General features: G+C 41.3%; 1 protein-coding gene across 4 annotated transcripts in view; it reads left to right on the top strand.

Moving 5' to 3' along the window:
• Positions 1 to 681, top strand: part of Mthfs (methenyltetrahydrofolate synthetase) — a 28,348-nt gene extending 27,667 nt beyond the window's left edge. For all 4 annotated transcript variants that reach the window (XM_050157311.1, XM_050157312.1, XM_050157314.1 and 1 more), the window contains one exon: positions 336 to 681. In XM_050157311.1, the coding sequence (XP_050013268.1) occupies positions 336 to 568 (233 nt within the window). In that variant the 3' untranslated portion in view covers positions 569 to 681. The remainder of the gene's footprint in view (positions 1 to 335) is intronic.
• Positions 682 to 12,899: the final 12,218 nt, after the last annotated feature.

Raw genomic sequence — 12,899 nt, 5'->3', positions numbered from 1 at the left:
CTGGGTTGGACAGGTGTGTAGAATCAGCCGCGTACTAGAATTAAAGGAAGTTCTGAGGCTCTGCCCATGGACAGTGCTCTAGCTGGTGTGGATGAGGCTAGAGTCACACCTAGCACACACGAGAGCTGCTGAAGGATGGATGCAGGACTGACTAAGTAGCTGAAAAGTTATTTCCTTCTTTGTCCAGCCTGATTTTTTTTGTAATTTCACAAAGACCATATATTTCTTTAGAAATTAGAAAAAGGGTTGATGTTATTAGAAATAAAGCCCAGATGCTATCCTGAAGTGATCTTGCAACAACCATTGATACTCCAAATGCATTCCTGTTTCCACAGGGGGACTTGACCTCATCTTCATGCCAGGCCTGGGGTTTGACAAAGATGGCAACCGGCTGGGGCGGGGCAAGGGCTACTATGACACCTACCTGAAGCGCTGTCTGCAGCACCAGAAAGTGAAGCCCTACACCTTGGCTTTGGCGTTCAAGGAACAGATCTGTCCCCAGGTCCCAGTGGATGAGCATGACATGAAGGTAGATGAAGTCCTTTATGAAGACGCCCCAGCCTCTTAAGTCATCCGGTGACAGCCACACTCACTGGTTTGTACCAGTGTGTAGAAAGTGTGTGTATTTTCTACTTGTCAAAAATGAGTCAAAATGGCACATTAAAGTGAATATGGATTGTGTTTCTTGCGTGTAAATATAAAATATCTAACTTAAAACCGCCGTTAGAAGTCAAGAGACGTGAAAACTAGAATATTCATTCAAATAGAGGCAAAAGCTGTATGGTTTTCAGCTTAGCTTCTTGGTGTTAAGATGGTAAGTTGACCTTTCTGCTTTGCAGTTTAAATTAAATATTTATGAGTATTAAAGAAACATAGAAATTGGGGGTAAAGGCTCTATTTCTTAATGTCCGGTCGTAGGCCTGATTTCTGTGGCATATGGAGACTTGTCTGTTTTTAATTGGTTTGGCAGTACTTCATATATTATACCACCTAATCATGGCTTTATTTACTCACCTTGAAGTTTTACGTATGAGACTCTGTAGCTTTGTCTGGTGGATAGATGGGAGCCTTTTGTGGTTTACATACTTTGATTCAGATGATGGTCTCTGGCCTTTAGGACTTTAAGATCTGATATATGTTAGTAATAATTTCTGTTGATTCATGGATTCCATTTGAAAATGGAAGCTGCTGTGGACTGGAAATTGCCAGATGGCTTCACAGCCAGAGAGAGGTCATTTTGTTGCAGGGAAGATTTGGTTATCACAAGACACTCAGGGATCTTCCTGGCCGTGACTGCTTGCCTGGGTCCCATTCACAGCCTGTCACCAGCTTCTGCTGGCATTGCCTCTGGGATGCCATCTACTTCTGTTCTCTCCTTCCTCTCATCTCACTGCTATTTTCTTCAGCCCTCAGCATTTCTCAGCCGAAGAGGGAGCTTTACACTCAGCTTTTTGCCTCCAATTTATTTCAGAAATGATCTGATGAGACATCAATCTGATGTGGACTCTCCCTGCTAAAGTATTTTGGAGACTTTGTAGCAGGTAGATGCCTTCCACTGTGGAATAAACCTCTTGTAAGGGCCCCTCTGCCCTTCTTCTATCATCTTTCCCCTCCCTCCCTATATTATCTCTCTGTGCACGCTGTGAGCATCACAGGCTGTTCCTGCCCTCTGCCCTGTGCAAGCTTGTTTTCCTTCGTCTCAGTGCTATCTTCTTTTGTCCTGGGGACTGCTGCGCATCTTCAGGAGGTCTTCCTCCGCCCCACCCACCAGTTCTAGTTCCTCTTCCTTCCTTGCTGTGGCCATTGCCCTATTTATCACATCGGCCTGCATAGCAGTAGTTAGTGTCCATGTGTGTCCCCTTCATGAAGCTTTAAGTTGAAAAAAGCTTCTTGTGTTCAGTACATAACTGATGTAGAGTATTGGTAACATTTTTAAAGAGTAAACAATGCATGCACATTTGTTTCATTTAAAACACAGATCTACTGTTTTTATATAATATATAGTTTATATAGTATATAGTTTGATATTGTATGCACAAAAGTAAAAAAATACTTTAAAAATGCCAACTTGGCTAACAGTTGATTTCTACAATTTAGGATATATAATGAGAAATGAGAGAGAAATGGAATTCCTACAAGCTGTTATTATACTACATTATTATACTGATTAATCTTCTGTGTAAATGTTAATATAGCTGACATGACTGTGAAATAGTGAGCTACTACAGGTCTGGAAAGCTTCGCTTTCTTAACCTATATTATTCTTGTACCAAAAGAGCCAGGAGTAGAGAAATAACTGGCCAGAAATTGTTGGGTACCCAAGATTCAAAGAAGTAAAAAACCACAGGATCTCTTCCTGTAATGATTAATCTTGTAAACTTGTCAGGATTTAGAATTACCATGGAAACACATCTCTGAGTGTGTTTATGAGGGTATTTCCAGAAAGGTTTAACTAAATAGTAAAGATTTACCCAAAATGTGGTAACTCTCCCTCTCTCTCTCTCTCTCATGAGGTGGGATCCTGGACTGATTGACAAGGAGAAAATGAGCTGAGCACTAATGTTCATTGCTCTCTGCCTCCTGACTGTGGGTGCCTCATGTTTCAGATGCCATGATGGGTTATATTGCTAAAATAAAGACCTCCCTAAGTTGCTTCTTATCAAGTATTTTGGTGATAGCAAGCACAGTAAGTAATACACCCCCATAAAACAACAGTAATTCCTATGTGACCAACCGTGCACTGTGGTATCCCTGCTGAAGGTATTGGAAGGAAAAAGCCTCCACCCCTGATGATGTAGAGTATGATGACACTGTAGCCATGATTAGGGCATCTCTGACCCAGGGAGTGAGCACTACAGTGCAGGGCTTCATGTGTTATGATTTGAATCTGAAATGCCCCCGCAGCTCCATGTTTTGCACAGTTGTCCCCAGTGATGGGCACTGTTTTTCAGAAAGTGCAACTTTTGGAGGTAGATCCCAGCTGGCAGACGTAGGCCATTGGAAGTAGATCTGCTCCTGGTTCTCTGACTTTCTGCTTCCTGATCTGCTGTGATAAAGTCCCCACTGCTGTGAGTGACACTTCTAGCATGCCTTCCCTGCCATAATGAACTGAAAACCTCTGAAACTGAGCCTGACCAAACCATTTGTCTCTTGATTTGTTTTTGACAGATGTCTGTCACAGCAATGCAAAAGTAATGAGTACACACTGTAAGAGTGAAGAGGGTCTCAGAAGGGACTATCTAGGTAGAGGAGAGCCAGCAACCAGATAATAACTGAAACCTTTAACCAGGGAGGAACCAGGAGACAAATCTACTCCCAGTGGCCTACTTCTCTGCCAGCTAGGCTCCACCTCCTAAGGCTTCACTTAATCCTGAAGAGTTGCAAACACCAGAACCACAAATGGGCATGTTGTGGAGATTTTATAGAACTGTGCTTTATTGAGCTAAAACTAAACTATATGAAGTTCTAGTCTATCAGTGGTTAAGAATAACTCACATTTAATCTTAATGTCATCCAATATAAAGGACTGATTGAAGATATTGAGACAGTTCCTGGCCCCAGATATTAAAATATTTGTGTAGATATGGGGGTGGGGATCATATGTGTTTCTTGTAGAGATTTCTGGAGTTCAGTTGCTCACAGTGTATTTGTGTGGATATGTTTAATTCTTCCACAAATCTATAGCTCCTCAAAGTGCATTCTCTGACAAATTCATAATCATTTTGAGACCCAGTAGAGACCCCAACACAAAATAAGCATTAAGTAATTTCTGATGAGGGACTGAACCCAGGTCAGTGCTGCCCTGCTTCTGCCGTGCATGTGCTGGAGTCTGTGGTGGTTGCTAGTCATTGTTGAGATTCTGCTCCTTCAGCATTGCCACAGGACTGGATTATTCCAAAACAAGTGTTCTAGTAATCCAGGGGCACTGTTTGGCCAGCATGTATCTGCGAGTTGCATTGTCTGTGTTCCCTTTCCTTGTGGGCGATTTCCTTCTTTGCATATTTTTTGGCCATCTTCCTATGCCTGGAAGTTTTAAACCTTCTGCCCTGTAAGAGTGATTGTCATTCCCATCGGTATCTATCCACATAAATTCTTCTTTTCATGCTTAAAAGTAAATGTTCTTCTAAATAATAAAAGTGCACATCATAAAACATACATACCAAAAAGGTATGGTAATACTGAAAAATTATAAAGTATAAAATTTATTGTATGTTTTTAAAGGAGATACTGATATGGTAAGATTGTTTTAAATTCATTTTCACTATATCTTTTTTAAAATAGTATTTTATTAATTCTATGAGAATTTCATTCATTCCCCTCACTCCTCTCAGATCCACCTTACCTCCCTAACCACACAATTTCACCTTCTCTCTCTTTCATTTAAAACAAATTGATTCCAGTTTGTGTTGTTCAGTTACTCTTAGGTGTGGGGCCTGCCCTGTAGTGTGGTCTGCCTACCAAGAGTAACACCAAGAATGAAAACTGACTTTCTCTCTGTCAGCAGCTATCAAAGGTCAAAAACTCCTTAGCTATGAGTGAGACCTTATGGCAGTAACCCCTGCCCCCATGCTACAATTTTGTCTGGCTTGAGCTTGCTCAAAATTTGTGTGTGATGTCACAATCACTTTGAGTTTACGTGTGCAACTTCCCTGTTGTGCCAAAAAAAATAGAGTGTTTTCTTGAACTCATCTACCACTTCTGGTTCTTGCAATTCTCTGTCCCCTCTGCCTCCAAGATTCCTGAGCCTTAGGGAGGGGGTGCCATAAACGTACCATTTAAGTTGAGCACTCAGCAGTCCCTTGCTCTGTGTACACTGGCCAGTTATGAGTCTGTGTTAGTGTCCATCTGTTTCAAGAAGTTGCTTATCTAATGAGGGCCTGTGGAGTGATATATGAGTATAGCAATAAGTCTTTAGGAGTTACTTTAATACTGTGTCCATTTAGTGAAATAATTGTAACCGCCCAGCGGGTCAGTTAGTCTAGGGTTGTAACCCGCCTGGCAGGTCAGTTATTCCAGGGGCCCGAAGAGGCGCTATCTGAAAAGACATGGGCAGGAAAGAGGAAGAAGGCCAAGCAAGACCTGTTGTCAAAGCCTCTGTTTATTAGCATCATGGTTGTGGCTTATATAGCCCCTGGATGAGGAATTTGGGTTGGGATGGGGGCAGGGGCATGGCCAGGGCAGGAAGGGATCTTGCAGCTGTTGGTCCAAGCCAGTCACAAGGTCTTCGGTCAGGAGGTCACGATAGGTCAGGTCACGATTCCTTGGTCAGGAGGTCACAAGTTGACACACCTAGTTCTCTATGCAAGCAGAATTGTTCCTTTTGTGATTCCAACCACAAACAGTTCTCTAGAGAGTTGGAATGTGAGGCAGGTTCTGCTGACAGCTCTCAAGATAGTTGGGTGTGAGGTGGGCTCTGCCAACAAACAGTTCTCAATACAGTTGGGGTGAGGGGTTCTCTGCAAACATCCCCAGGACAATGGTCCCCACTATACTTTTTGGGAAAATGGCTCCTGACAAATAATAGTTCTAGGTTCTCCCCTAGGATCTATGATCTATCGAGTCACAGGTTCTTGGCCTTGAAAATGAATAACAGTGCCAGGTATGGGTTTTTTTTTCTCATAGGGTAGTTCTTACATATCTTATTCTAAGAGATTTCTCCGCCCCCCCTTGGTTTGGGTTTTTGATGTTGTTTTAGTTCTTTGAAAATTTCACACAATGTATTTTATCAAAATCGCCCCAACTCCTTTTCCTAACTCCTCCCAGATCCACCCTCATCTTTCTACCCACACCCAAATACATGCCCTCTACTTATTTATTTATTTGTTTATTTATTCATTTGTTAATTCATTTCAAAATAGCCCATGAATCCTATTTGTGCTGCCCATATACTCATACGTGTGGGATTATCCACGGGAGTGTCATTGACTTGCCAGAAGCCACACCCCTGAAATACATACAGTAACATTACATAGACTGAACAGATTATATTTAGGAATATATGTACATGCAAACACATATATGTATATAATGCCAATTAATGAAGAAAGAGGCCATGAATTTGAAGGAGGGCAGGAAGGATTATAGATTATATGGGGAGGGTCTTAAAGGGAGGAAAGGAAAGGAGAAATGTTGTAATTAAAGTACAGTATCAAAAATAAAAACAAACAAAACAGAAAATTGACTCTTTCCCTCAGAAGCCATCAACTGTCTATGACTCCTCAATTAGGGGTGGAGGCTCAAGATTCCCTTCCTTCTCCATGCTAGAATGTTGACAGGCTTGCTCTTGTCGACCACAGCTGCTGAGTTCATGAGTGCAGCTGTCTTGTCATGTCCACAAGAAATTGCTTTTCTCTGGGCCTCTCTGACTTCTGCCTCTTAAGTCTTTCTTTCCTCTCTTCTGCAATGGTCCCTGGACCTTGGGAGCAGCTGTGATGGACAAACAGATGGCTGACCACTCCATTGACCCTCGTTCTCTCTGTGTTGACTGGTTGTGAGTTACTGCATTAATCGTCTGCTACACCAGCTTCTTTGCTGAGATCTAGTGTGTATGTGTGTGTTTACCATAAACATATACCTGCCATTGAAGGTGGGTCCTCTGGAAGAGCAGGAAGGGTTTGTAAATTGTTGAATCATGTACCTGGTTTTGAATTTTTAAGACAGACTACATACTACTGGGCTGGAGCTTTTCATAGTAGACCTGATGGCCACAGATTTCTTGTAGTCTTCTGTTGTAGGAAACTTTGTTCCCAGCTGTTCAGCCCCAAAATAATCACACAGAAACTATATTATTTACAATACTGCTTGGCCAATAGCTTAAGCATATTGTTAGCTAGCTCTTACATCTAGAATTAACCCATTTCCATTATTTTATATTTTACCACAAAGGCTCCTGGCCTACCAGCAAGGTTCCGGCATGTCTGTCTCTGGCAGTGGCTCCATGGCTTCTCTAAACTCTGCCTTCCTTCTCCCAGCATTCAATTTAGTTACCCTGCTCTGCTATAGGCACAAGACAGTTTCTTTATTAACCAATGATATTCACATCATACAGAGGGGAATCCGACATCAATCTTCCTGCCTCTGCCTTCCAAGTGTTGGGATTACAGATGTGCCCCACAGCAGTCTTTTTAAACTATGGGAGTTTTGTAACTGAGTTTAGGGGTCTCTCTCTCTCTCTCTCTCTCTCTCTCTCTCTCTCTCTCTCTCTCTCTCTCTCTCTCTCTCTCTCTCTCTCTCTCACACACACACACACACACACACACACACACACACAAATTGGCAGAGGTTAAAGTTTTTTGAATGTGTGAGAACTGAACATTCAACATCAAACGTATTTTGGATCCAAGCCTTTTCTGGCAGTGCTTGCTTGTGTTGTGTCATGGGACTTCATCACAACCTTGGTTCTGAATACATGATGTGCATTTTACATTGCATATACCATCACACCAGTTAGTGCCAATGAATATTTTCTGCAAAACCTCTGCTTGGAGATCCATCTATATTTTGACTTCTAGTGCATTTGCTATTACTATGCATACAAAAATTTCCACTCTCATAGAAGCATATTAGTAATTGTGGAAAACAAAGCATTTAATATTTTCCTACCATCATTCCTCAGCATGTGAGCATCATAAAGCTATTATATCTTTGGGTTGTATTAGGTTAGAATATTTGATTTTAAAAATTTCTGTGTGAGTTGCTGACTTTAATTTTATTTTAAAAATCATTCATTGAATCCTGGCTTGGGACCAGGACCATATTTCCAGTAATTACTGAAATGCCCTAGAGATTTTGGCCATGTTACACTACATATTTATGTGAAGTGATAGTCTCTATTGACAGTCATAAAGTCACAATATTAATCAACTCTGTCAAAAATTGAAGATGCTCTTCATCTAATATTAAGCAAAGAGTTAATTCCACACATAAAATAAGCAAGTGCATCTCTCATTAATCAGCTCTAAGGGTTGTTAGAGTTGCAGAAGTCCCCTTCTGGGGCAAGCAGAGGCAGGTGAAAGTTGTGCCACAGCGCTGACATTTCCGATTCTAGTTGCCACTTAAATGATATATATATTTTACTGTAGTCACATTGTCCAGTATCCATTTCTGTATGTAGACCTGCTACTCCTACAGTAATCAGAAGGTGTTGCCCATCTTCTTTTTTGACAGGGTCTTACTGTGGAGTCCTGGCTGGCCTGGAACTCCCTAGGTAGACTAGATTGGCCTCGAAGTCACAGAGATCCACCTGTTTCTGCCTGCCAGAATTAAAGGCGACCCATGTATATTATTAATAAGTAACTTCACAGCTTGTTGAAATTTTTTAAAAGGTGTTAAACCAAGTTAGAAAGATATGCTTCCAAATTTACTTATGTAGATATGAAAGTGTATGACATCACATGGGTTTTGCAGTTCAATTACACAGTATAGTCATGGCAAGTAAGCATTTTCAGTGTACCCTGTTGCTGTCCCTCCCTCTCTTCCGTCGCTCCCTCTCCCTTCCTTACTTCTTTGACCCATTTCTCCTTTCCCTTCTTTCCTTTTCTTCTACCTGTCAGGGATCAAGCTCAGGGCCACATATGCTAACACACATTGTACCTGAGAACCATATCCTCAATCACAAGTCCTCTTTTGAAAGTAGTTTCATTTTTGTCATTGATGGAGCATGGCCATTTACCTCCAAGTATCAAATTACACATATTCATATTTTGAAAATGTTTTCTTAGGTAGCAATTTACCAGTTGCCATTATAATCTAGAAAGGTCAGAAAATTTTCAACATATCACACAGAGTTGTAAGTATTTTATTTATTTTAAACTGTGATTTTATAACCACACCAGTGAAACTTGCCTCCTGTGGGGCATTTCTCACCTGTAAATTACGTGTTACTCCTCTATATGGAGGCCATTATCCATATCAAAGAGTCCAATCAAAGAAGCCATTCCATCAGGGATTGGAAATTTTCAAGGTATTTTGAGAAATATCTATTTTATCTCTTGTGTGTATGTGTTTTGTTCATATGGCTACACATGCATATGTGTATATGTATGTGGAGGTCAGAGGTCAACTTCAGGTGTTTGTTGTTCCTCAGGAACCATCTACCTCTTTGGTTGAGACAGTATCTCACTGACCAAGAGCTCACAATGCTGGTTGACCAGTAAGCCCATCTATCTGGCTGTCTCCACCTCCCCAGTCCTGGGATTACAAAGAGGCTCCTCTTGTGCAGCAAGCACTTTATAGACTGAGCTGTTTTCAAATCTCTGCTTTAAAGTCTTCTTGACAGCGTACTCCAAGAGGAAGCATTTGTCCTTTTACTCAACCTCCCGCCCTATACAATTTATGTTGGCATTCAGGGCTTCAGCTTGTCAACAGTGTTTTCTCTGTGTCATCGTGTGATGCTTCCTGACAAAAAGGTGCAGCTGGCTCTTTGTCCCTTTGTTCTGTTACTGTTTCATTCATATTTCTTTGGCATGAAGAATCTGTTCTTTTAAAACGGTACGCTACTTTTTGTCTTTTAAAATATATAAATATTTGCCATTGTATTTAGTGAACATTGTTTCAGAGCCCTTAAATTTGGCATCTCATGCTGTGATACACTGCCAAACAGACAAGCTTGCCTTCATCATCTTCTTTTTTAACTTTTCCCATCATGATGATTTCACAGTTGTTGCTATGGATGTTGGATATGAAGGCCCTCATGAACCACAGGGGCATGAATCCTCACTTGGGAAAAATCTTCGTGATCATTTCAGATTCTTCAGCTGACTTCTTGGCAAATCATTAAGTTTTCCCTTGTGAAGCTTGTTAACAGCTTGTGCCAGAAACAGAAGCATCAGCAGTTGTTGCTCATCTGTGCCCGTGTGATTGATGACTTGTCTTTGGTCTGCTGTTGCCTTGTAGGAATCTTTTAAAGGCACTTGTCTATTTTGGGAAGGTTGATCTAGTAGAAGCTACACGGTATGGTGGGTAAGTCCTTGTTTGGGGAATTCAAGTAGAAACTATTATGTCTCAGTGGACTGAAAGTGGCTAAATGCTCCTCTCACGTCTGCGTCCTTCAAGCACAAACCCAACATAGTACGAGATACAACCTTCAAAAAGGCAGAGTGAGTGGCCCAAGCTTTTAGGAAAACTTAATTTCATCTCTGTAACTTCTACTCAAGAGACAAAGTGCTTTAAAAATGCTGGAAACAACAGATCCTTTTTTGTGGGAGTTGATTCTTTCCTCTTCCTGTCTGGCTGATTGTTCCTATCTGAATTCCATCAAAGGATTCTCAGGACTAGAGTAAGAAAAGCTAGAATTTCTTTTAAGTTCCCCACATTTTTTCCCATGACATCTTCTCCCTTATCCTACCACCAGTCACAAATTTTTGTTTTAACATTTGTGGTTTTATTATGACAACAGACTACCTGATATAAATGAACAAAATATGCTTATGTGTATGTCAGTAATATGCTTTTAGTGTTAATGTGATATGTTTTAAAAACACACTTGCAAAGCAAATGATGCTTCAATAGTGAATGAAAATACAGGACTATACTATAGATGAAGACTACTGGGTTGATCTCAGAAAGATACTTTCTTTAGAATTACAATTCAAGGATGTGTTTCTTTCCCCCTAAGCCTAGAGATAAAGAATACTGCATTGTTCCGAAGATCTGGGTTGATATACCCATGGATGCTGACTGTGTAGAATAGATGCACTGCTGTAGTTCCTAAATATTTGCTATCCTTTAAATCTAGGATAAGATGAGATAAACCCCATTTCCTGTAGATATATGTAATGTAAGAGCCAGTGTAATGTGGAGATTACTTATCAGTATGACCATCTCCTCTAGGCTCTCGTCCATGCTTGCAAGCATCCCATCCATAAAACATCCCCTGCCTGCTTAACAGCCTTTATTATTTCTCTGTTGCTTACAGAATAAGACGCAAACCCTGACTCTCATACACAAAGGGCATTTTCCAACCAGGTTGCAATTTTCCAACCCCCAATTTCAGACCAGTAATGTCAGTTACATTCACATCTAATATGCTTGATAAGAAGAACTGTATGAACTCATCTTTTTACAATAGAATACAAATAGAACAGAACAGAATTGTTCAAAGAGGCGCCAAAATATTTCAAAAAGTGGATGTTGACTTTATTGTTCTGAGGTTCGTATGGAAATCAGGTTAAAATGTAAGTGCTGATCCAGCTGCCTTAAGGTGTGACCTGAAATTCTGCATTTTCACAGAATCCCAGATGCTGCTGCATGTGTGCTCTACCCCTGAGTAGCCAGATTCTAAGCTATACTCACCAGTACAGTTGCTCTAACCCCAAGTGGCTGTTTAAACTCAAGTAAATTTAAATTTAAGGCATCTTTAATTTAAAACCTTGGTTCCATTAGCCACGTGATAGCTGTGACTATGGCCTACTCATTGAGAATCCTGGGCCTAGGACTTTCCTTGAAGTATAGAGTCCTGCCAGGCAGCATGTTTTCTAGAGCACGGTTTTCAAACAACTTTCTGTAGCCTGTAAAGATCCTATTAAGTCAGGATCTTTAGGAGTAAGGAACTGGAAATATCCATTTTTACCAACTCTCCCCTGGGCATTCTTGTACAAGTTGAAGTTAGAGGAACGTCTCTACAAGGATCCCATATCTGATCTCTAGATGCTAAAGTAATGTGGAACTAGATGAATGTCAGAGATGGACAGACAGGGAGTGATCATGCTTCAACTCCCCTGCCAGTCATGAAAATCAGCCGGTTGTTTACAGGTGCAGAGGGTTTTGTTGGTGGAGCTGGCCTGTGAAAACATCTGTGTAGGATGAGGGGTGCTCTAAACCATCAGGCAACAGCATTCTGCTGGTGTGCAGTTGATTCCAGGTATATTCTCTACTCCCATGTGCTCTGGTCCTCCAGGTGCTAGTGTGAGGACCAGAGTTTGCATCCAGTTTCAAGATAAATCTCATTCCTGGAAGGAGCAACTCAGAACTCCATTCTTTTTCAACTCTTTGGGAACCTCTTTTCTTTCCCAGTGATACATTTTGAGGTGAACCTACCTGGGTGGTTAGAATTAAAATACTCCCATAAGTTCATAGGGAGTTATTAGGATGTGTGATCTTGTTGCAGTAGGTGTGGCCTTTTTGGAAGAAGTGTGTCACTGAGGGGGTGGGGGTGAGCCTTTGAGGTTTCAGATATTCAAGCCAGGCCCAGTGTCACTCTCTTTGTGCTGCTGCTGATCCAGATGTAGAACTCTCAGGTCCTCTCATTTCTGCCTGCATGCCTCCATGCTTCCCGCTGTGACAATAATGGACTAAACCTCTGAACCTGTTGGTATAGGAGGGTCTTTTTTTTCTATGTGTTGCTTTTATTGGTTAAATAAAGAGACTGCCTTGGCCTTTTGATAGGACAGCAGCTTAGATAGGCAGAGTAGACAGAACAGAAGGCTGGGAGAAAGGAGACAGAGGCAGAGAGTCGCCCGCCATGAAGCTGCCAGGTCAGACATGCTGAATCTTTCCCAGTAAGCCACGGCTTCATGGTGACATACAGATCATTAAAAATGGGTTGAATCAAGATGTGAGAGTTAGCCAATAAGAGGCTAGAGCTAATGGGCCAGGCAGCAATTTAATTAATATAGACCTCTGTGTAATTATTTCGGGCATAAGCTAGCCGGGAGCCAGGTGGGCCGAGAAGCAGCCCACTTCCTTATACTACAACCTGTAACTCAGCTCCAGTTAAATATTTTCCTTTATAAGGGTTGCTGTAGTCATGGTGTCTCTTTGTTTATTACCTTTCAGGTATTTTTTTAAAGTTCCATTTTTTTAAATATAATTTTTTATTGAAAAAAAAATTTCTGCCTCCTCCCCGCCTCCCATTTCCCTCCCCGTCTCCCTTTTCCCCCTCCTCCCTCTCCTCTCCCCCT

This window comes from Alexandromys fortis, unplaced genomic scaffold (genome assembly GCF_014885135.2).
Source record: "Alexandromys fortis isolate MF-2015 unplaced genomic scaffold, M_Fortis_MF-2015_v1.1 scaffold_85, whole genome shotgun sequence".
Classification (NCBI taxonomy): domain Eukaryota; kingdom Metazoa; phylum Chordata; class Mammalia; order Rodentia; family Cricetidae; genus Alexandromys; species Alexandromys fortis.
The sequence above is the reverse complement of the archived record's forward strand: the minus strand, read 5'-3'. Positions and strand labels throughout refer to the sequence as shown.